This window comes from Uranotaenia lowii, chromosome 3 (assembly GCF_029784155.1).
Source record: "Uranotaenia lowii strain MFRU-FL chromosome 3, ASM2978415v1, whole genome shotgun sequence".
NCBI classification, from domain to species: domain Eukaryota; kingdom Metazoa; phylum Arthropoda; class Insecta; order Diptera; family Culicidae; genus Uranotaenia; species Uranotaenia lowii.
The window spans coordinates 218,264,934-218,290,502 of NC_073693.1; the positions used below are offsets into that span (position 1 = coordinate 218,264,934).

The 25,569-nt window shown below is 35.6% G+C and overlaps 1 protein-coding gene across 5 annotated transcripts in view; it reads left to right on the top strand.

The window, feature by feature from the left end:
• LOC129750905 (protein crumbs) overlaps positions 1-25,569 on the top strand; it is a 192,728-nt gene that overhangs the window by 147,341 nt on the left and 19,818 nt on the right. For 4 of the 5 annotated variants that reach the window (XM_055746076.1, XM_055746077.1, XM_055746079.1 and 1 more), the window contains exons 3-5: positions 5,756-6,964; positions 18,068-18,367; positions 18,493-19,181. In XM_055746076.1, coding sequence (XP_055602051.1) covers positions 5,756-6,964; positions 18,068-18,367; positions 18,493-19,181 — 2,198 coding nt within the window. The remainder of the gene's footprint in view (positions 1-5,755; positions 6,965-18,067; positions 18,368-18,492; positions 19,182-25,569) is intronic. The other variant, XM_055746081.1, reaches the window with a different exon arrangement.

Sequence of the window (25,569 nt, forward strand, 5' to 3'; positions counted from 1 at the left end):
ACATGTTGTATTTTCGCATACTGTGATGCCAAAATAGCAATATTTCTATCACATACGGCTGAAATAGACACAGTGTTGTAAGTAAATACAACGCCCCAAGATCTTGAAAACATTTTTGCATGGTAAAATTTTCAAAATGTCAAAATTTCTACCACTTTTTCCCAACACCAGTGAACTTGCTCTAAAACAAAGAGGAGTTACAAAAACGTTTACACTGTCAAAAATTACTGATTCTGGATGTTTCCAGCTGTTCCTGTATGAAAATCCACCGCAAAGGTTTATTATAATAAAACAATAAAAGCATTGATCATAAACAGCTGGAAATACCCTAAGTCAGTAATTTTTGACAGTAAAAAACGTTTTTGTAACTCCTCTTTGTTTAAAGAACGTTTTTACACACACACTTTACAGGTGAATGAACTGCAAATTAGAACCAACACTATATGGGAGAGTGGGGAATCATGGGCCACTTTTTTTCGTTGTTCCATAACTTCTTTATTTTAAAACATAAAATGAAAATAAAAAATGGTATTGTTTTCTACATTTTCAAGGTATCATAAGGTATTTTTTAAATTTTTTTAATATGTTATTTTCCCCAAATTCTGACTGTTTGAAAAAAGCAATATTTTTTGAATTTTGAAAAATGGTGGGGAATCGTGGGCCACCAAATTCAAATTGACCAAATAACATGCAAAGTTTATGAGTGAACCCAAAAGTGTGATTTCCTAATTCATTTCGTTATTTAAAAGCAATTTCAGATGATGAAATAAAAAAGAGAGCTGTGTATGATCGCATAGATTAGAAAACCTGGCTCGCGACCATTTTGGCAAAATTTCTTATATAGGATGGGCAAAATATTTTTCATAGCTCTTCATTAGGCATAAGAAAACTATGCAGATAGGTAAAACGTATTTTAAGTTCTGAATGTGTAAAAAACATAAAAATATAGGTGATTCAAGAAGTGTGGCCCACGATTCCCCACAAGCTATGATTTGCCAATTGATGCTTATGAGCATATTTTCGTTATGCACTTTAGGTTCCCCATCGATGAAATTAGCGGGTGTTTTTTTAATTATGTAAGTAAATTTTTCTAACTTTTTTAAGCTTGATAAATAAAAGAAGCATATCATGCGTATCTCAGTCAACAACACATATGAATACATACTCACGCAAAGCTACGACGATGACAGTTGGTTTGAGATTTTTATCTCAACACACATCCGAGATATTAAAAGTGGTTCACGTTTCCCCATGGCCAACGATACCCCACTCTCCCCTACCTTTTGGAAAATTCAACTTCGAAAAAGTAAACGCTTGAGTGATCATTTTTTTTTAATTATTCTTACAAATGCGAAATTTTAATCGAAAACAAAACATTTACTACAAAAATCGAAGTTTCATAAAAGTTGACCAAATTATCCTCGTTTTCCATGAGATTTATTCAAAGCAAAATTTCCGAACTAACGTACCTTTACTTTGTGCTAGTGGATGTTCTAAACGGTGTATATCGTCAGTTTAGTAGGAATGGTTGCAGTTGTATTGTCCAATGAATTAACTCTCAACAAAAATTTGAAATCGTTTGTTTCAGGGTAGGGTGGACTAAATTTGAAAATTCCAGTTGCATTTCAATTCTTATTTCATACTCATCAAAACGCATTTCTCGCGTGAGCGTACATTACGTCGTATAAAACAAAATGTAAACAAACAGTTTTTCGACGAATAAATACAAAAACTGACATAAAACAAGTCGTATCTTCTTTCCATTTAGAATATTTGTAGCCTGGACAACATATTCTATATGTAAAATACAAATTTTAATGTTGTTTTGATAACTGTTGCAGCAGTTTTCTGTGAATTTCCAAACCAATGCAACTTCCGGTAAGTCATTGATAAATCATTCAAAATTATGTTCCTTATTTTGAACTAGAAATTTGCCTGAAAATAAATTCTAAGCAGTCTAAATATCAAATTTGAAATCAATATTTCTTCATTTTCAATTAAGAATTGATTAAAAAAATCCACTGTAGTATCTTGAATTTGGAAAAAAATATCACGATTAGAAATGTGAAATCTCGATTAGGAAAAAACATTTTGAACTTTAATAGTTGATAATTTAATTTTATTTGATAAAAAGAAGAATATATTTAATTTTTTTTTTCAAGACTGCCAGTGATCGAAGTCAAAGATAAATCCCTTATCTATATAAAAATTTGTCCAGTAATTAAAATAAAAGGCAAACAAACTTATGAAGTTCAAATAATAACTTTATACGTATATTCATAATTCAATATGTTCAATTATACTCATAAATTACAGATTGAGAAATTTGCAATAAGAAACTGATAAAATAAAAATAATGAATTTTAAGTTTTGTTGTAAATATTTACAAAGATAATAAAAAAATGGTTAAAATTGCGCATTAAAATTTAACTTTGAAGTTAGTACTTCGAATCAAATTTATTATAGATAAGATAAATTAAAAATCATGATCGATTAAAAAAAACATTATTTAATATAATGAAAATAAGAGAAACTGTTATTAATTTTCAATCGACGGTTTTAAAGTTTCAAATTTTAAGATCTGAATATTTTGTCACTATCAATTGGAAAATTGGGTCCTGAAAAGTACAGAAAGTGGAAATTAAGTTTTTCTTATTCATAATTTAGTTTCAAAGGCAGAAGATTATGTTTTCAGAACACAAAAATTCAGATTTGAAAAACGAAGACAAACTTAAGCAAATTTTATTAGAAAATTCTGTTTTTTATTTTTTGAAAGTTTAAACAAAATATGAAAAAGAAAAAGATTATTTTTTTTTTAAATTTTAGAAGGATTTTTTCATTAAACTCGTCCAACCATTTTAAGAAGATTTAAAAAAAGAATTTAATTGATGATTTAAAGGAACTGCATTTCGATGCCTATGATTGAATGATTGATTTGGTAGATTTGAGCGTCCCGAACTCGAATATTTTGTCAAATTTTGTCAGATTTTTTTTAACACACTCAATCAATTCATATAAGGAATAGAATTCCAAAGATTCTTAAAAGTTAAATTCTACTGTTTATAAAAGTTTGGAAAGATTTATTACAAGTATTTCTGACATTATTGATTAAAGTTTTAAAAAAAATTAATACATTTAAAAAAAATTGGTTCAAACCTGTAAAACAATTAGATTTTTGATTTTAAAATATTCAAAATTCAATTTGATTTGAAATTTCATTAAAAATGGGGAAAAGTACATAAATTGAAAACCTCTATAACTTTTTCACAGAATTCAAAATCACTTCAAGTCTTGAGGAAGTTGAAAATTGATTTAAACCTTTATTTTTAGATCTTGTGTTTTTGTTTTAAAGGTTTTGACAAAATAATGCAGAAATTTCGAAAATGATTTTAAAATATTTGCAAAAGCTAATAAAAAACTAAAGCTGATAGTAAAACCGCATCTTTAGATCCAAGGCACCTAAATTAGGCCGATGACATAGTGAGAGCGATGCGATGAGAATTAGCGAACGCGGCCAATGCGAACTCGAGCGGCGGAACAAATTGAGATCTGCTTCGCCGCGTTGAGTATGTCAGGTTTAAGCGATTCGCATACATTTTCCTCAAATGTGGTTCGCCGCATTGAATCGCATTCGCCGGTTCGCATCGCATCGCACTCACTATGTCATCCTTAGTATCAATTAGCTTTTAAATTATTTGCACTTCGAAAATGTTAATTTCGTGGCCATGTGTAATTTATCAAAACGTTTTTGAATGTGATGTTGAGCACTTAGAAGAACAAAAACACAAAATAAAATTGAGACTTAAATTGGGAAGAATATTTCATATCAGCACATTTTTTGTAGATCAAAATTTTTAGTAAAAAAGTAGAGAATACTTGGTTTAAGATTTAAATTTACTAACTCTGATGACCATCGTGAGTCATACATGGCTTCCAACTTGTTGATGCATAAAATTAGTATTCGATGAATTTATTTTGCAGTTAAAATGTTTCAAATTCTGATTTTTTTTTGAATAAAAACCGATTCCAAAGACGAGGAAGGGTCAGAAAAAGTTCTGTCTTTCTTGTTAACACTTATTTAACACCTTTTGAGAACTAGTAATTTCTATTTACTTAATCGAAAATTTTACTTGGAAAAAATCTTCATGTAGGGGGGGGGGGGGGGGTTAACCCCCTAAATCCCCCCCCCCTTTCGCACGGCCTTGAGGGGCTTTATGACCTGAACTGTACTTTCTCGAAGCGATATCTCAGGAACGGTTAAAGCTTCCTTAAATGAAAAGCTCTACAATGCCTCTTTTTTAGATTTTTGAATAGTGGTAACAGAGTTATCCAGCAACAAAAAAGGACAACAAGCCGTTTAGAGTCATATAAACCCGAATTATTGTTTTGGTTATAAAATCAATACTACTGAACCGATTTCTATAAACTGTACTATTTTGAAATCGTCCAAATGTCTGCTATCAGATGCTTTGAGTTTCGATTTTTGTGGTCTTCAGAAAACGATCTTGAAGCCAAAAAGTTTAAAAAAAAGGAGTGTTTTGCATCAAAGATAACTTATTTTTTTGAAGTCGTATTGAAAAACTTTTGATTGATATAAATTTAGATAAATTGGTATTGAAATAATAGAGTGCTTCGTTTCTTACTAAAGAGTTTGTTTTGCTGTCCTATACGATTTTTTTTTTCGAAATATCTCCCCACTAGCAGTCTAAATATGTTGCGCACGATTTGACCACCGTATATTTTTTATCATTTCTTCTATAAATTTATATTTTCGGATTGAGCTTGAAAAAACCTCTCACATTCCTTAACTTCATGCAATCAATCACTTTTATTCAACTTTAAGCCCAATATTGAATCATCTTGGGCTTTTCAAACGATTAACCAAGTGAGTGAACTCTGGTCGAATAGTTGATTCCCAGCTTTTTTGGGGTCTCCCACTCGGGCTTACCGGGATTTTTCTCGATTCTGCCCAAAAAAATTTGTCAATGAACTTCAGTATTGGACTCTATCTCAAAAACCATTTGACAGATTGTCACCAAATTGTGTACACGTATACATTACATTACCTGGTAGCTTCACTGAAAAAGGCCATCAACTTCCAACCATGCATTCAAAAGTTATTCACAAAACAAAGTGTTGCGTTTTTTCCGATACACTCCTTATGCAACGACTACAGGGTTGTAGACAAACTTTTAAAATTATCTTTTTTCTGAGATTTATAATCTGTGAAATTAAAGTAATATGAGAAAATTTAATCAATGGACATGGTATCTTACGATTTTGTTTGATTTTTGCCGAAAGTAGAGATCACTTGAAAATAGGATTAGGTCTTCATTAACTTCAAAAATATCTTTACTTTACGATTATGCTTCTAGTTCAACTACGGGATCACGTATTGTTCTAATTATTGGAACATATATACTTGAAATTCTATGCTGTGAACAAAAGCTAAGAACGACGAATTGCTAGAAGAAGTTATGGTGACAAAAATGGGGTCAAGTCTACCCACTTTCCCCTTCTAATAGTTATTTTCTATGCTTATTTCATAAGTTTATTTTTGAAACCGCATAAGATAGATTCGGGGTATAATATAAGTTAGAAAAACGAGATTTTTAACAGCACCGGTTCAAAGGAAAGGTGAACAAGAACTTAATCATTTTCATAACGTTTGTCAGATGCAACCGTTTCAAACTGCAAGTTCTAATAGGGGAAAAAATCGGAACATGTAATAATCTAACAAATCTTATTTCTATAGGTGGAGAAATCCTCTCACAACGGTACGCTGGACACGCTCTGCTGGTATCGGTCCTTCCGGATTCCCTATCGGTGGTTCTGTCCGCTCCCAGTACCCAAGCAATTGAAGCACGTGTTCCGGGTCGATTTCTGGACAACAAATGGCACACGCTACAGTTTGTGTACCAACTGGGGACACTTTACTGCATCATTGACAAGCAACCGACGACGATTGCAAACCAAACGTACAACAGCCAGCTGATCCTGGACCAGGAAATCAAAAACGAAGCTGCGGTACTTATTCTGGGCAAACAATTTTCTGGATGTCTGCTACACGGTCCCGGGTTGGTGTTCAATTCGAGCGCCATGAACGCTGAAGCAGTCACCTTTGGACCCTGTCCGCTGGCTCCGGGTCCATGTACGGATCACGACGTCCTAACCGGAACGCCAACGGATTACTGTTCCCACGACCCATGCATGCAACACGGAACTTGTATCTCGAGAACCGACGGCTACGAATGCCACTGTACGGCTAGATTCAAAGGCAAGAACTGTGAGGTTGATATGGGACCTCCATGCCAGGCACATCCATGCCAACACGGTGGAACCTGCTTGGAGGACACCAAAGGAGATTACAAATGCAGCTGTGCCCCGGGATACACTGGATCCCATTGTGAAACGGCGCTGAGCTTCCATCCACTTTGCGAGAAGAATCCTTGCCTCAACAACGGAACCTGCCGTGTTCTGCCCGGATCAAATAAATTCGATTGTGAATGCTTGAAGGGGTTTATCGGAGACCGGTGCGAGATCAATTGGGATGACTGTCAGCCAAATCTGTGTCTCAATGGAGGTCGCTGTGTCGATGGAGTGGACACGTTCACCTGTGACTGCAAAGGAACCGGATATGGAGGAACCCTGTGCCAGAACAATATCGACGAATGTCTGGTGAACCCTTGTCTTAATGGAGGCGTTTGTTTCGATACCTATGGAACCTATCTCTGCGCTTGTCCCACCGGATTTACCGGAGCCAACTGTCAGATGAGTATCAACGAGTGCCGGTCTCAGCCCTGCCGACATGGCGGAACCTGTATCGATACCCAGGAAGGATTCGAGTGCCGTTGTTCGCCAGGATTTTCAGGTTTGCTATGTGAAATTGAACCTGGCTGCGGTCAATGTCCACCGGATTCGGATTGTGTTGCCGGACGATGCGTGTGTAAACCGGGAACGACAGGTAATTGGAAGAGTTTCATTCTTTGTTCTGGTGGAGGTTCACGGGCACGTCATCTAACTCAACAACATTGGAACACACTAACAGTTGCATAATTTTTATAAGCTTTTCAGAAATTGATTTTGATTTTAAATTGTTGAACATACTGGAATTTGAATTTTCAAAATACAAACGATTTCGAGTTTCCTCGAGCTATTATTGCACAGTGGTGCAGAACATCAATCTAGCTGTACTAAATTAATAGTGCCCGGGAATCAAGAGATAGACATTTGATGTTCAGTTTTACAAGGATTATATTTTGGTATAATATTTATTGCCAAGGGGTCACCGAATAGCGAGATAAAAAATGCTTACTTTTTTTTAAAGTAATTTTAATACAAAAAAGTTATTTTCAATCATTCGAAACTCGGTTAGGTTCCACCGATTTCCACGCTTATTTCAAATGGAAATGGTTCCAACAAAATGTGGTGTTGTGATAATGTGCGCCTTTAAAATTCAATTAAACCACTTAATGCTTTCTTCAGAGCTTCAGCAACTGCAAAAATCATCATAATGTATGAAGAAATTGTAGATCTCGACTAGTTCCAACTTGTTTCGAAGACGGTGAATTTTGTCCAATTTACAACGTTTCAGATTTAAAAACTGTTTTTTCAAGTTTTTTTTACATTCATTGTAACTTCTGAGGGTGATGTAATAGAACTTTGACATATTAGGCGAATTTATGCATTTTGACCAATTTAAAAACTTTGTCGCAGATTTCAAAGCCCTAATCTGAATAACAAAAAAGTCGGCATTTTTATCTCGCTATTGATGGAACCCTCGGCAGTAAATTTCTATCAAAATATACTTCTTGTCAAACTGAACAATGTTGCCCAAGACACCAAATGTAAATTTCTTCATTTCTGGATGCTATTAATTTAGTACAACAGCTTGGATGTTCTGCACCACTGTGTATTGATTAAAAATTAAAACAAATGCTATGAGAAGAAAAACTGTTGTTGGGATTAAATCGAAACTACAAATTTTAAAACTGATGACTTATTTCTACTCGAGAACTTCATTTCTAATTTTAGAATCATAAAACAGTTCAAACTAAGTTCAAATAAGATTTTCGAAAATAGCTTCAAGATCATAACATGAACATAAATTTTGTAAAAATCGGTTGGAAAACAAGAGAGGTATATTGGTTTTAGTCAGGAGTGTCAAATTGACACTCCAGGGAATATAACGGGTAAAATTTTATTTAGAAACAAACATCAATATTAAATATTTTTGTTTAATCCTTTGAAAAGATAAATCAAATATTCTGAGTTCATCTTGGTATTTGAATCAATTTCAAAGGTAATGTAAAGTTTTAGAGAAACATGAGAACATAAGCTGTAAATATCATGAAATTTTTGAAAAAAATACACCTATTCACCTAGACGACTTAAACCCGCAATTGCCGCTTCAATACAACGCACAGTGGTTCAAAATAAAAAAAAATGGCAAAAATAATAAAAAGCTTTTTTATTAAAAATTGTATGTGGAAAGTTGAAAAAAAAACAATTTATTTTTCAATGTTTGTTATCTTTTCTGAAATTCCCAAAAAAGGTTTTGAGCCTCATACTGGAAAATTTAATATTTCAATAATATATGAATACTTTTGTTAACATCAAGTGTAGGCTCCAAAATTCCTCTAGGTTAGTTACATGAATATTAAACTGATGTTTTATGATGAATTCTAGCGTAACAGCCATGTGCGCGCTCGGCGAAAATCCCGAGTCGATGGGTGCTAAACAGCGTTGCCAGTTTGCTAACCGCTCAAGTCCGTAGGTTTGACGAAAATCGAAAAATGTATTGATTTTGGCAAAATGAAACTTGATGACCTTTTTTTGGTCGTCATTTAGAATTTTCGTTCGTCCGCAGAATCCCGTTAGTTTTTTGATAATCCGTAGAAAATCCGTAGAAAATGCTGAAAGTCCGTAGATTTTGAGCATCGATCCGTAGCAACGCCACACTCCGCAAAGAACACACGTAAGCAGTGATGCCACATATACCAATTTTCCGGCATTTATACCGATTTTTGGGCAAAATTTGGACTAAGAATCGGTGTATACCGATTACCGATTCGTGGCAAAACATACCAATTTCATACCGATTTTCAAGGATTTTAATCCAAACATCAAAATTTGCTTTGAAATGTGTTTTTCTGCATAATGGGTTAACTCACATTCCTCGGGGATTTGTTGAATTCTGCCAAAGTAAAAGGTGTCAAAACGTCATACGAACTTGAGATTTGGTGAAATGCCTCTGACGTTGTTGACCGAATGAGCTGAAAATTAGTATGGGTCTTTCGAACAGGTCAAGGAGTATTTCTAGAACCCAAACATTTTAGTGTACGTGGTATTTTTTAAGCTTTTCTTGGCGGATAGCAGAGTATTCACCGATCGACATCATCATTCTTCAATTTTACGTACTTTGATACCGATCGTGTAATAGATTCGTTAGCCAAAAAATGGCACTCAGCGTCTGCCAATCTGGATATCGATAATGCACTTTCTACCTTTTATGAGCAACTTTGGGGTTTACTACGTGAGCACACCCATCCCAGACGACCAAATCGACATAAGCCTTGGTGGAACGCTGAACTACAAAGAAGCCGTAATTCAGTTTGGAAAACCCGGAAACGTCACTTCAAAGAGAAATCTGATAAAAACAAATCGATCTTATCTCATTTAGAAGTCGAGTACGCAGCCCTGCGAAATACTGCCTCGAAACGGTACATCGAACGAAACGTTAAGCAAGATCCATCTAGCTTTTAGAATTTCATGAACAGCCGCCGCCTTAAAAATACGATTCCATCTTCTGTATCGCTTCATGGATGCACCTCGAGCAGTATCAGAGAATCAGCTGATTTGTTTGCTGATTTTTTCAGCAGCGTATATACATAGCTTGTCAACTCCTGACTGTGCTGATACCTATTTTGGAAATCTGCCGAACTATGACGTCAGGCTTCCGCAACCTCAATTCACCGATCAGGAGGTGCTAAACGTTCTCAATTCGCTCGATCCATTGAAAGGTTCAGGTCCAGATGGAATTCGATCGTCTCGTTGGTTTCGAGAATAGCTGTTTCTCTTGCAAAACCGCTTTGTCTAATTTTCAACCGATTGATCTCAGAAGCCTTTTTTCCTAGCCGTTGGAAAGTTGAATCAATTTCTCCAATTCATAAGTCCGGAAATCCTCATCGTGTAGAGGACTACCGGCCAATTTCAATCGTCTGCTGTTGTGCTTGAAGTTATGATGTATGAAAGGCTTTATTCAGCAGCTACAACGTTACTTGTCGAGGTCCAGCACGGGTTTATCTGGAAAAGATCGACTTTGACCAACTTGATGTGCTATGCCAGTGAATTGCATGCTACAACTGATAAAAAAAACTTCAGGTGGACTCAATATATGAATTAAAGTTTATCACCGGTACTTTTTATACGGTTTTTTTCTTATTGAGTTTTTTCGGTGAGTGAAACAACTTTTTTAAATTTTACGTAACGTTTCGGGTTACTTTTCTTCACCCATCATCAGACGTCTAAAAATATTTACTTTTATTAAAACTTTAAACTTTTAAAATTAAATTACATTTATCAAAATTACAATACTTCACATCACTTACAAAAAATAAAGCAGCACAATTTTATTCTGTTCGGCTGCTTGTCGGTTTGTTTACTGTCTCTCCTCTCAGTTTGGCTATTAGACCGTTGTAGGTAGCTAGTTTTCCTACTTCGGTTTGTTGATTCGATGTTCGCTCCTTTCCTCTTACTTGGATGTGTAGGGTTTCGGCAGCTTCTCTGGTTTCCCGAACTCTCAGATTCCGCTCGAGTACTCCTGGTTTCTTGAAGTCGAAACAGTGTTGCGCTTCTATTGCGTGTTGCGCTAATCCCGATTTTGGTTCGTTTTTTGCGATTAATTTTTCATGTTCCTGTAATCTTTTTCCAAGCATTCTACCTGTTTGGCCAATGTACACTAGATCTTGGCAGTCCTTGCATGGTATGGAATAGACCACATTTCGTTGTTCTTCTTTTGGAATAGGGTCTTTCATTTTAGTGAAAACTTCGTGTTTAATTTTCTCTTTCGGTTTTGTGGCTAGTGTCATATCATGTTTCACTAGTATTTTTTGTAGTTTTTCACTTAAACAGGGTACATATGGTGTCGAAACATATCTCTTAAAACCATTTTCTTTGTTGTTTTGTAATGTGTTGTAGTGTTTATGTACTCTATCTTTGATGATTGATTCAGTAAAATATGTCGGGTAATTGTTTTTCTTTAATATGTTTTTCACTTTTTCAATCATCTGTGGTCTATTCGTCGCATCTGTTAATTTTATAGCGCGATCGGTTAGAGCAATAACTGTATTACGTTTGTGAGTGTATGGACTTTCTGATTCGAAATCCAAATATCGGCCACAATTTTGTTTTGGAAGCCAAGTTTTTTGTATTTTTTCATTATTTCTTGTTAGTTGCATATCAAGAAATTTTATTTTTCCACCACTTTCCTGTTCGATCGTGAATTGGAGCTTGTTATGGAAATCGTTAAAAGTTTCTTGAATCACTGGAATTTGATCACTCACACCAATGCAAAAACAGTCATCTACATACCTGCGGTAGAATATCATGTCGATCTGTTTCTCCTGAAGTTTTCGTAAGCATTCATTCTCTAGTTTCTCTAGTGTTAGTTCAGAGAGAATTCCAGAGAGAGGTGAGCCCATAGGGACTCCATAGCATTGTTTGTGAACAACCTTGTTGTACACGAAGAAGGTGGATTCCATCACAAGTTTGATCGCGGCAACCAAGCTGTGGCGTTCAATACTTGTGTGCTGTTCGATCTCTCCCCATCGCTCATCTATACATACCAGAACCAGATCTAATGGTACGTTGGTGAAGAGAGACGTCACGTCCAGAGAGAATAATACGGCATTCAAAGGTATCTGAACCGTTGATATTTCTTCGGCGAAATCGAAACTGTTGCGTACGTGAAAAATTGATTTACCACTCACCGAAAAAACTCAATAAGAAAAAAACCGTATAGGACTCAATATATGTCAACTTTGCCAAAGCCTTCGATAAAGTGCCTAATATGGTCGTGATGGAGAAACTTAAACGCTACGGATTCTCAGAATAGGCATCCAAATGGTTGCATTCCTACCTGTTACATCGTCATGGCTTTATAAATATTCGTGGAATTCATTCTACTGCTTTCGATATGCCGTCTGGTGTTCCACAGGGAAGTCACTTAGGACCGCTTATCTTTGTGGTTTTCATAAACGGCCTAGCAACTTTCCTTCAATCGCCAAAGCTACCGTTCGCATCAATAGACTCGCATACTCGCATGGTGTGAAAAACATGGCATGGAAGTAAATGCCGATAAGTGCAAGTGTATCAGCTTTTTTAGAACCAGAACCTCCTTGGTCTTCGAATACGCTTTTGGTGGCACTCCGCTTGAAAGAGTTGTCACCATTAAGGATCTAGGAGCAATCTTTGATCAGAAGCTCTCGTTTAATCAGCATATCGCGACAACAGTCTTCGCTATGTTTGGATTCCTGCGACGAAATACTTTGAGCTTTGAGGACCCATACGCTCTCAAGACAGTGTACTGCTTTTTGGTGCGAAGTGTCCCCACCACTCTGTTCATATCGAACGAATTTAGAAAAAAAAAATCTCTGTTATGCACTGCGTCGACAGCCCCAGCGAGACCCCGTAAGGCTACCACCCTACCCACAAAGGTGTGCTCTTCTGTCTATATCGCCTCTAAGTCAAAGAAGAACATATTTGTAAAAAAAAAGTTTGTATACGATCTGACAAACACTGTTGACTGTTCACAATTGCTCCAAAGCTTGAGTTTGCACGCCTTAGCCTGCCGTTTGCGCAACCAAACCACCTTCTACCTACCTAGAACCAGTACAGTTTTTGGAAAAAACCATTCGCTTAATCGACGTTGTCAGGTCTTCAACGATGTGTCAACCAATCAAGAAAAATTATTATACTATGTAACACGATGTAATTATGAAAATAAAAGTAAAATGATATATCCCTTGAGAAAACTAACGTTTATTAATCTTTGTATTGACGATTCAAACATATTTTTTTCAAACATCGACAAACAGATTGAATGAAATCTTTCCAACTTTTTTTTGTCATTTTTCTATGACTTCTAAGCTTGAAGATATGGCATTTTAAAATGATGACTTTTTGAAAATCGGAAAAAGGAGTCATTCTCTAAATTTAAGGATTTATATCATTGACCATTGCGAGTCTTCCGGCCAAATTTGGCCAATTCATTGAAGTTCTTAGCCAAGTACTGTCTTCTTCCCGCTTTATCCCTTTATTCTAGTTTTGTGTATATTGTTTAAAAGTGTTTTGTGGAATGTGTTTTCAAATTTAATGTGACCGTTAGAAGTTTCCTATTTTACCTATTTATTTGTTATAAAATGTTAACTAATTTTACCCTAGAATTTTGATAATGTTTATTATGTTCTATTTTACTGTAAGGGACATGCAACATAAAATAAATAAACATTCTGGAGTTACACGGAAAATAATAAAAAGGTAAAATTTACCGAGTTGCGAGGTACTTTTTTTCCACCCCTCTTTCGAGGTAAATTTTACCTTTTTTTCATTCACCTAGCAAAAAGGTGAATTGTACCGTTTTTCTTTTCATCTAGAAAAAAAGGGGATTCACTGAGCAAAAAGGTACATTCTACCGGTTTCCAATTCACTGTTTAAAAGGATCTTTTTTCGCTGTTCTAAATTAAATGAAACAAAGACACAAATTCATTCAAGATTTTATTTTTATTTTTCATTACCTGTCATTAATGTTTTGGGAACCTATGTTTTAATAACATTCTTCTCCTTTTTTTTCTGGAATGTTCCGTTTCCGTTCCGGCCGCTGAATCCTCCCACAATTAGCATATTTCGTCCCTTCTCCGTTCGACTTATCCGGCCAGCTGGGGGATAATTTTGGCTGTTCCGGAAAGATGAGGAAAACACTTTGTAGCTCAGAAGCCATTATTTTATTTATTTACATAGTATTCCGTCTCACGACATAACTTGACGAACATAATTCCTAAAATTCACTCGGTCCATGGCAACCGTTCTCCAATTCCTCGGGCACCCCACGTTCGCCAGATCACGCTCCATTTGGTCTAACCACCTCGCTCGTTGCGCCTCCGCTCGTCTTGTTCCTACCGGATTCGTAGCAAACACCTGTTTTGCAGCTCAGTAGGCCAATCTGTAATAAAATTTTATGATTAGAACTAGAGATGTACCGAATAGTGGTATTCGGCGAACGGCCGAATACCGAATATTGACCTTTTCAACTATTCGGCCAAACGAATATTCGGCCGAATATTCGGCCGAATATTCGGTCGAATATTCTGTTGAGTTTTTATTCGAAATACTTCTATTTCTGCTGCTATTTCTAATATAAATCTTCTTTTTCTGCCATCTTAATGGCCCTCATGTTTTTAAGTCGATTATTTCCAACCAGATGTAACAGATCTTTTTTCAGTAGAGGTCTCCTTGATTTTCAAAATGTCACCATTAGCTGAAAGGACTTGTCGCTTCTAGGACGTTTATCTCAAGAGAGATTGGATTCCAGTGAAATCTATGACAAAACATGTCAAAACAGGTGTTAAGTTATTTTAATTTGCGTCTTTTTATATCGAATTAGACGAATGTCTAATTTTCCCTAGATGTCATCAAAATAGTTGCCAAAAAACGATAATCTTTAATCTTAAGCATACAATAGTACTTTCTACATATCCACACGGCCACACGGGTTTAAACGATTTTTTTGTTAAAATTTGTGGAAAAAAAGGAAAATGTGAACAGAAAATTTGCATTATTCTCAAACATACAAGAGGAAAAAGAAATAAAATTACTTGAAATATAAAATTTCCTTCGAATTACAACAGCAGGGTTCAAATCGTATCTAACGAATGAATTTACTCCAAAAATTCGTTTAGTAACAGAAAATTTAACATTTTTTAGAGATTTTCTTTTTTTTATTAAGTCCAGCAAAAAATCTTAATAAACCCGGAAAAATCCGAAAAGTGTTAAAAAAATTTTTGGCCATCCTGGTCCGATTTAACTTCTCTCGAATTCTTAATTTATTTTATGGGCAAGCCTGGATATATCAAGAAAATTTGAAATACACGATAATCAGAGTATGAATATATCTACAGTGAAAAAAACACCGATGCATCTAAAATGTTTAACTGAAACCATAAGTTTTTGTTGATTTAGAAGGTTTTTCAACATTACTTTTGGATATTTTATGAATTATCCAATATCAGTTGAAAAAATTTGAGAAGACTTTTTTTTGTAAAAATTTTGAAACATAAATATTCGGCCTATTCGGCCGAATACCTAGCTCAACTATTCGGTGAGCCGAATATTCGGCTTAACGGTTTTCTCGCGGTATTCGGCGCCGAATATTCGGCCGACCGAATATTCGGTACATCTCTAATTAGAACCAGCATAACAAAATGAAATCTAATGCTAAATTTACCATTATGTTCCTATTTTCACATATTGCGCACCAAACAAAACTTATTCCCGAATAAAAAAAACAACTTAACCTCAATAAACGGGTTCGGAAAATAGTTACCTTTGTCACAGCCTTTGTTTCGAGGTGAATTGTACCGTTTTGTTCAGCGTAATCCAGGTCAACTTCACCTCGCTACGAGATAAGCTTTACCTCGAAGAGGTAGAAAGTACCTTTTTTGGATTTACCTTTTTTTATAAGTGAATTCTACCTTTTTTGTCTGCTCGATTCAGGTAAACTTTACCTCGTTGTGAAGTGAATTTCACCTCGGTGAAGTAAACGTTACCTTTTTGGATTTCACAAGCATTCATCTTTTTATTTCGGCAAATTTTACCTTTTTATTATTTTCTGTGTATATATACCGAAAAGAGTCCGTGACATAGGGTAACTGACTCAAATGTATGAAGCACCTTGGGTGCACGGTCGTTCCGCAGTTGTGGCTAACATATATCCGGTTCATAACTGCTGGATGAGACGTTCAAGGGTGTGAATTCGTAAGAAGAGGATCTTACGACATCCGAAGGGTTAGGATAGATTGGTCTCGAGAAGCTATTGCCGAATATACAGTGAGAGAAATAAGAATAGCACCACTATGTGTTTTGCTTGTTAAAATATGAATGATTGATAATTACGAAATTTTTCTTTCGCAGTTTGTTCTGAATTGCTTAACGGATAAATCAAGCATAAGTTTACTTTTTTTGGACGTAGCAATTGGCGTTGAGGACCAAAAATGTGAAAAAAGGGGTGCGAAATAAGATTAGCAACACTTGAGTTTTTCAACAAAAACAAGATTATTTTTAAAATTTTACTGTGTAAAAGTGAATAATAGTGCTCCTACGAATTATTTGAGTAGATAACTGCCTTTTAAGGAGTTTTCCAGAATTCCAAAGGTTTTCAAAGGTATCAAAAGGGGGTTTTGTGAGATGCTCCTCTAGCGTTAAGGAATTTGATATTTGAGCTATAAAACTTTATCAAACTGCTTGATTTCTTCATTAACATTCATAAGTATGATGCAAAATGATGAAACATAGATTTGAGTCTGAGTTTGAATACCAAAAGCAGGTTGAAATTCAAAAATACTAATGTTTTTTAATAGTCAAACACTCTTTATCTAGTTTTAAGTCATAGTTGGCAGCAATATCTTGCCATTTAACCAAATTCATGCCCATTTTCGAATATCTGGGAATAATAAGGGAGTACTGGATGATTTTGGTCAAGAAATAAATACATGTACCGTGTGAACGCTTTGAAAATTCTAAGTTCACTAAATCCAAAAAAAAAAAAATAGAATTGCATCAAGGTCACTTGAAGTGACTTTTTGGACCGATTAACAAAATAAAGTAATACTTTGCGATAGAGCATGATGGACCAAACGGCTAGCAGTATTATTGGTATGATTTGCAATTGAATCGGAAGTTGAGATGAGCGGGAATTTTGGCGGTTGTACATTTTTGTGCTGGTGATTCTTTTGCAAATCCGGAAAGTCTTTCTGCAGCGTGAACTTCCACAAAACTGTGATGGGAAAATACCTCAAAATGATGAATATGGGCCTAAATAAACCTGGAAATTTGGTTTTAACTGCAAGATAGTGCTGCCATCTACAACTTTAAACTAGAAAAAGTGTGGTTTACTGAACATAATCAAAGTTTTATTTTTTTTCTGATTCAAAATTAATCCCGAATGTTTGTTTCATCATTTGACGTCATTTCAATGAAGAAAGTAAGCAGTTTGGTAAAGAATTACAGCTCAAATCTCATATTCCTTAACGCTAGAGGAGCATCTCTTAAAACCCCCTTTTAAAACCTTTGAAATCCCTTGGAATTTTGGAAAACTCCTTAAAATGCAGTTATCTATTCAAAAAATTCGTAGAAGCATTATTATTCACTTTTACACAGTAAATTTTTAAAAATAATCTTGTTTTTGTTGAAAAACTCAAGTGGTGCTATTCTTATTTCGCACCCCTTTTTTCACATTTTTGGTCCTCAACGCCAATTGCTACGTCCAAAAAAGTAAACTTATGCTTGATTTATCCGTTAAGCAATTCAGAACAAACTGTGGAAGAAATTTTTCGTAATTATCAATCATTCATATTTTAACAAGCAAAACACATAGTGGTGCTATTCTTATTTCGCTCACTGTATAACTAACCAACTATGCAAGTCTTTGTACCCAAAAACAGTTGCCCAGAGTGGAAAATACTCAGAATTTCAATCGCCATAAAGAACTATTTTCCAAAAATTTTTTCACCAGAATGAACCATTCCCCAGTTTTTTTCATCAGAATGAACCATTCCCCAGATTTTTTCATCAGAAGGACCAAAGAGAAAAAATCATTTCGGGTAAACGGGATACAATCTCCAAATCCATCTTGTTTCGATCTAATCGCATTTCGGCAAATTCATCCGCAATCATCTAAACACACCAACTAACAACCGTTCAAAATTCAAAAATACCAATCTACAAATGTTTCGAAATCCACTCTTTCCTTTCTGACACACAAAAAAAAACAACAAACCACAACTAAAACCAGGATCTGTAGGCCACTGCAGCACCGATCCGCAGCTGCAGTTTGCTCAAATAAGCAAAAAGTCGGCCCAATCTAATAATGCCTGCGCGAGCTTTTGCTACAATGGCGGCAGCTGCACCCTAGCCAGTCCAACTATTTTGCCACTTAGCGCTAGTATCAGTAGTAGTTCTGCTAGCAGTAGTCCTAGTAGCAGCAGCGGGGGCAATAGCGGCATCAATGGCGGCTTCAGCAGCAACGGCAGCAGCAGCAGCAGCAGCAACACATCTCGAAATCTAACATGCCTTTGTGCTAGCGGTTTTACAGGTTGGACCACTACTAATTAGCGATTAAGTTTTTAAAACTAAACTAACTGCTGCACGCGTTTTTCTTACTTGTGCATTTGAAAACATACCCAGAAGAGCTCTAACGTTCAATTATCCACTCTCCAGGTTCACGTTGCGAGTCACCTATCGCGCTGCCCTACTCAGATGAATGCAACTGCTTGAATGGGGGCAGCTGTACCTCGAACAGTTCCAGCTGCGTGTGTCCTCCGGGCTTCGAGGGCTCTCGCTGTGAACAAACTTCGCTCTGTTCCCCGGCCAACTGTCAGGAGCCGTTCCGGTGCATCGGGGGCCGCTGTCAGTGTCCGGAAAATATGAACTGTGACAATGTGTGCGCTTCGAATCCCTGCCAGAACAATGGATCTTGCTACGCCCAGGAGCAGGACTATCTGTGCCAATGTCAATCCGGGTACGAGGGCAAGCATTGCGAAAACGATATCAACGAGTGTTTGCTCAAGGAAAACCTTTGTGGAAATGGAATCTGCCATAACGTAAACGGTTCCTACAAGTGTTACTGTACCCCCGGGTATACCGGTCTAAACTGTGATCTGGATGTGGACGAATGTCTCAGTCATCCGTGTAAGAATAGTGCTCAGTGTTTGAATAAGGAGAATGACTTTGAGTGTGTTTGTACACCGGGATACAGCGGCAAGGACTGCGGGACCGATATTGACGAGTGTGAAAGTAATCCCTGCAATAAGGGCTCGACGTGTATCGATCGGGTGGCCAACTTCACCTGCATGTGTATTCCGGGAATGACCGGGAGGCTGTGCGAGATTGACATCGATGATTGCGAGGTAAGTTGAACGTAATGGACACTTTGGATCGTAGACTACCAGTAGGGTGGCCCATAATTGTACTTTGTCTGGGATTTGGGGGCTCAAACTTCAAATGATAGCTTAGGGTATAAGAAAAAAAACTTTTATGTGAGGGCGACTCAAAAAAATGATGTTTAGGGGTCGCACTGGTTCGATTTTTTTTTAAATGCCATTTTTTCGACAATTTTTCCTAATAAAATTATCAGATCTTGAAATACAGGGTGCCACTCATTCGGGAAAGTCGGGGAAAAGTCGGGATTTAACATCCATCGGGAAAATGCGGGAATAAGTCAGACATTCCTCCAAGAAATCGGGAATTTTTGGCTTAGCTGCTCAGTGAATATATTTCAGTGCCTCTAATGCTCAAGGACAACTGAAAAATTGTGAACTCACACTCAAACCATGTTTTAAAAAACTCAACTTGAAATTTTGAGCATCTCAAAAATGATAAAACTGTAGACTTCAGTCCAGTTGTAACCGAGAACTAGCTTGTAGAAATATGAGCTTTTATACTTTTATTTCTTTGCGGTCTTTAGCTTAGCTTAGCTTAGCTTGATTGACTACTCACATCCACCTTGAGTCATTGAACCCGAAATGCTTCCAAAATTCTGAATAATACATTCAAAATAATTGATTTGATACTCGTTATTCTCCGCAATTTATTCCAACATCATATAACTTAACCATTTCGAGTTCCATAACCGCAGGAGTGGCTCAGTAGAATTCATTCCACATCGCCAATGGTTGCTACTCCGTGATTGACCGAGGCCATCAATTTTATCCAAAGGTCGAAAGAATGTTGTCTGGGATTGACAGCACATTCACAATGAAGAAAACTGATGCTCTCTCTTTGAACATCAATAACGGCGCCGGCCACGTCCTAGTAGTCAATAGATAGATTGGAAGAGAGAGAAAGGAATAAAGAATAATTTTGTGCTTTAGGACCGAGGTCACCTCTGCATCCTAGCAAAACAATTTTGGTTTGGAGATTGGGGTGTAAGGATATAATCAGGATACACTTTCGACCAGTGTAATGATGTTTAAAATCATTTACCTTTGAATATACTGTTGTTTCGAATTCAAAAATTTGTGGGATGTGTGGATGTGTTTGTGTACGTTGAATTTTTAATTGAATTCGAGAACCTTCAATTCAATGTCATGTTGAGTCTGATTTATGTTGCTATTGTTTTTAATGAGTTTGTATGATTTTACTCATTATCATTTTGAAATTGTAATTTTATTTTGTAATGAATGACATATAAACATTATCAACAATACAAAATTCGGTGGTTTTTTTTTCTCACAAAAAGGGAAAGAAAGAAAAGTAATATTCTTATCAAATCCTTCGCTACATATCTAGTTTCTACAAACAGAAAACAATACCATGTACCTAAAAGTGTTTAAGTTTTATCTTCTATTAGTTTGAATTAACAATTTATGGAATTTTTTATGACTTTTTATTTGAAAAATTAAAAAAATATTAAAATGAGTACTTCCTTATCTGATAATGCTTGCATCTAACACGTACTACGGTAAATTGAGACATTATAAATTCTTGTAGTGCTAAATCAAGTGATTTTGGGGCTTGTAGTGCCGATAGAAACAAAGCTTATTTATCAAAAGAGCTGGTTAAACAAACGCATATTTACTTTTGCTAAGCAGATGATAGCAGTTACTGTAACGCTAATGAACGGAATTAAAAATATATCATATAAGAAAATTTATATCTTGATTATCTTTAAATGCCCTAAAGCCCCTACATATAGTTTTTTTCTGTTGAGATGGTTTTAATGAACTAGTGTATAGAATTTTCGGCGGCAATTTAGTCGTCTTTTGAAATGTTATGCTACATGTGGTAGGCTTTCTATTAGGCATTATTATAGGAATGATATTTCTTCTAAATTGTTGATAATGAATCTTGAATAATCTTGAATCTTTACAAATTAATTTGCGAAATTAAACCCTGATTTAAGTAAACTAAATTGAAAATTATTAACATAAAGCTGGTCGGAAAGAAATTACACCTTCATTGTCTTAAACGCCTGAAAGGTAGATTCGAAGAATTATAAGGAATTTTTTTGTCTAATTTCAGGCGTTTAATGATGTGTAACGCTTATAGGGGAAATTTTACATTAGGAATGGCAGGTGTTTAATAGTAAACAAAAAGAGGAAAAACATATACTTAGCTTCGTAAAATGCCGGGGATTGACGATGATTTTTTAACGTTTTTGTTCAGAATCCATTTGAAAATGTTTTGAGTCATCGCGCAAACCTTAGTCATAATCTTCTGGACCACGCACTTTTCATACTACTATGAATTTTCAGTTTCATCACACCGTTATCCCTGTTACACCACAATTGAAGTTTTGTTTTTTTAACACAAACATGTTTTTCTTTTTCAAAATCACACACTTTAGTTAAAGGCTTGTCCAAGAATTTCACTATTATCGATGGCACGGACACGTTGCGTGGTTAGCGAACCATATAAAGCTAATTAATATTTCTTATTTCACCCAGAATAAACGATTTCATTACACCGATCACAGTAATCAAAACTGCCACTTTTATTTCTTTGCGGTCTTTAATATGTAAACTCCTGTTTAACTTTCATCTTCTTTTTAGTTTGAGTAACGGAATGTCTTAGCTAAAATTCTGAACATCAACTAATTGAGCACATAATTGAAATTACAATATATACATATGTAATTACAGTTGGAACCAGGCGCGGTCCTATGGGGGGGGGTGATCGGGGTGATCACCCCCTTTCCCCCCCCCCCCCCCGTAAGCGGCAAAAATCCGTTACAAAATACCCGCAAAAGCTCGAATTTCTATAAAAGTCGGAACTTTTCTTAGCAGATGTGCTTTCCAATTTTAAAAATTTTCCACTCCGTGGGGGTGTTTATTCAACAAAAAAGTTAATTTATCACTTAAAAGGGTCAATATTGAAAAAAGTCGGTCCACCAAACTCAAGCAGCTGTAACTTGCGATTCCCTGGACTGAATTATACCAAATAACTTTTGTTGATAAGTTACTTAACAAAACTGTGTTGCTGAGTGTTGATTTGCTATTAATAAAATGTAGGGACAACTTTTTCTTTAAAATGTCACTAACTTCCCTCATATGACTCAATTAACATGAGCAAATCGCAACAAATTTTAGTATTTGCTTCAAATTCAGAGCTTCTGAATTATTGATTTTGTTTTGAATTTTAATGAAAAATTCGGAAAAGTCATATAAGGGGGTGAAAATGGTTATAACACTGAAATACTTGAAATATTTGTTCTGCTCTCATCATACATTTATTGACTTCAATTGCAAAATAAAAAATCAGGTTCTAAATCACAGTAAAGATTCTCTTTCGCGAGAATTTTTCACCTTCAATTAATCCACCATTCAAATATGAATTATAAACTTAAAATTAATAAATAATAATTATGAAATTCAAAAACAAAAATATTAATTTTAGATCTGATTTTATTTAATCCTGTATCACATCAAACATTCATATTATGCCAAACAGAAATCGAATATAAAATATTCATAGTAAGAGTTTAAATTCAAAAAAATCCTCTCAAGAGATTTCCGCAACAATAAATCGAAGAATGAGATCACGTTTTATGACTTTTGCGTTTCTTATGAGTTTTTAGTTCCAATAAGGAACAAAAAAGTATTTATATCAGCTGTTTCAGGAATTGATGTTGGAGATAGAGATTCAAATTCATCTCCAGAACCCAAAATCTGCATTCAAAACTATAACACAAGGAAACAAAATTCACATTTTCCGAGGTGCAAAGAATTTGAAAATTCATTTCGACTTATTTAGAAGCACTAAATGCAAATTTGAATTTTTTATCAGCTCATGTTTCCGGTATTAATTTTGAAAATACAAGGTACATTGAAAAAAATCATGCACTTTTAAGCAAAAGTGTAAAATATCAAAAAGATTTAGAAACAAAGGTTTTAACTTAATGATCAATTTTCCATGAGAAAAAATTATAGAAATAGGTATTTTTCCCTATTTTGTAAAATACGAAGATTATCTAGACGAAATCAGTATTGTTTTTTCCGGGAATTTATCACTATTTGGCATCTCTCCCTCCCCTCATCATTCCACTCTTTTTTCGGCAACAAGGCATTCTATCATGCAAAACAGTCAGAAGATCTTTTAGTGATTTTTAACCAACACTCCCTGTTCAGTCCGACAAGCGAACTGAGCAAGGAGAGACGCGAAAGAGAAGAACCGGCCAATCAGAGAACAGCAGGCGACTGGCTGCGGTTATAAAAACGCGCGCTCCCGCGTGTTACGTCGTCAGTTTATATCAAACCATCAAATCGTCAACATCGGCCAGCGGAGCAACCAAAACCGAACCAAAAGGAGACGAACCAATAAGGAATGGTCTCATCCAAGACCACCCGAAGGAAGAAGAACAGTGCTGAAGTAAATACGAAGAAAGTGAAATGTTAAGAGAAAATAAACAAATGTATTGCCAGTAAAAAGTGTTATTTGTGCTCCGCCCGATGCTCGCTCCCAGGTCCACTGCCAAGAACGGCTCTTGTCAGAGCCCCCCCCCCCCTTTTTCTGAAAGAGTTCGATCTCGGTCAACAAGGCGATCGAGATCCCCCTAGCCTTGCGAGGCATTCCAGGCAGAGTCTCTTACGACCTGCCTCCATCGATGAGACAACCACCAGGGGTTGTCTAGGAGAGACTTGTTCCACGAGGGGAACAAGTTCCATCGATGGTAGTATACAGTCCACAACACTCCCGGATTTCTCTACAGCAATTATGTCACCGATAGTGCTTTCAGCTCATCTACACAATAATATTGAAATTTTAATTTAAAATTTAGCTTAACGTTTGATATTCTTAATCTGAAAGCTTGGCTATTTCAATTGCTAATGATTGAGACTGTTCACTAAAGAAGAGTATTGACATTCAGAATTACCTCTTCATTTAATAAATTTCTTTATAATTCAAAATTATTTAAACAAAGATTAATCACTTTTCTTTGTAATTTATTTGTTGTAATACAATTAAAATTGAAAATTTTGAATGAAAACTTTAAATTCAAGAGCAAATCAAATAAAATTCGGTTCCAGAATTTAGAAACTGATTTTGATAATCGGTTTTTTTCTACTTAATTTATATTTAAAGTGTTGATTTTATAGGGGCCGTCCATAAATGGTCACGCATTAGGGGGGAGAGGGGGTTTCGATTTTTGTGACAATTTGTGACATGGGGGGAGGGTGGGGGGTCAGCTTGAGTGTGTCATCACTTATCATTACAAAAAAAAAACAGTAAAACAATAACAAATAATTTAATCCTAAATTCAATAAAACTATACTTGCACCATTCATTTAATGAATAGTAATACTCACGTAATCACTTTTGTGTTTACAAGAATACTTTCACTGCAACACTCAGGAAAGTCCGGCCCACTAAAATTGTGGCAAAACGTGAACAGGATTGCTTGACTATTCTAACCTGTGGAGAAGATTTGGATTGCGAATGGATTGAAGAAGAGGAACTAGATTTGGATGGTTTCAACATCGTCGCTGATGCTCCAGCTACTGCCTCGACTTTCCCTGTCATTGATATGGAAAATCATCAACATAATCCTTGGACTCATGATTGAAATGTGTTATAAGCAATGATTGAAGGCTTGTTAAAAGTTGTTAACCTTTTTTTCAATTCTTGGAATAAAACTGATGAATTTAAAAAAAGCTACATTTTTAATCAAATTTCTAAAGGATTGAAAATTTTACTCCAGGGGGGGGGGGGGTAGGAAAACGTGACGTAATACAATAGGGTGGTTACGGAATTTGTGACAATATGTGACAGAGGGGGGAGGGGGGGGTTAATTTTTTCCAAATTTTGCGTGACATCATTAATAGACAGCCCCATATATTGTGTTTCCAAATTTGAAAATTATAAAACTAAATTTCCAAATCACGATTCAGTAAAATACTCCAATGAAGAATTCAATGCCCGTTAGTTATGTTTGTTAATTTGTTTATCGGGCTTATCGGTGAAAAGTAAAATTCTTCCGATTCCGATTATAAAATACCAGAGCGCTAAAATTTAGAGGCTCAGGGAAAAAATTAAGATAACTTGAATTTTTTTTCTACGGGTTCATTTCTCAAAAACGTGTGTATTATTTTCATTGAAAAAATGACATTTATAACGATAAAATTTTTAAAGAACTTTTAAAATGACAATTCTAAAATACCAGATATACCTACAAATAAAAAAAAATATCAACATTTTTTCGCAGTGGTTATTATAGATTCGCTGGTTGTTGTATAAAGGGATAACTCCCCCCCCCCCCCCTCCACCCGCCACCCCTCCCTTCTCCTTTCGCTCACTCAA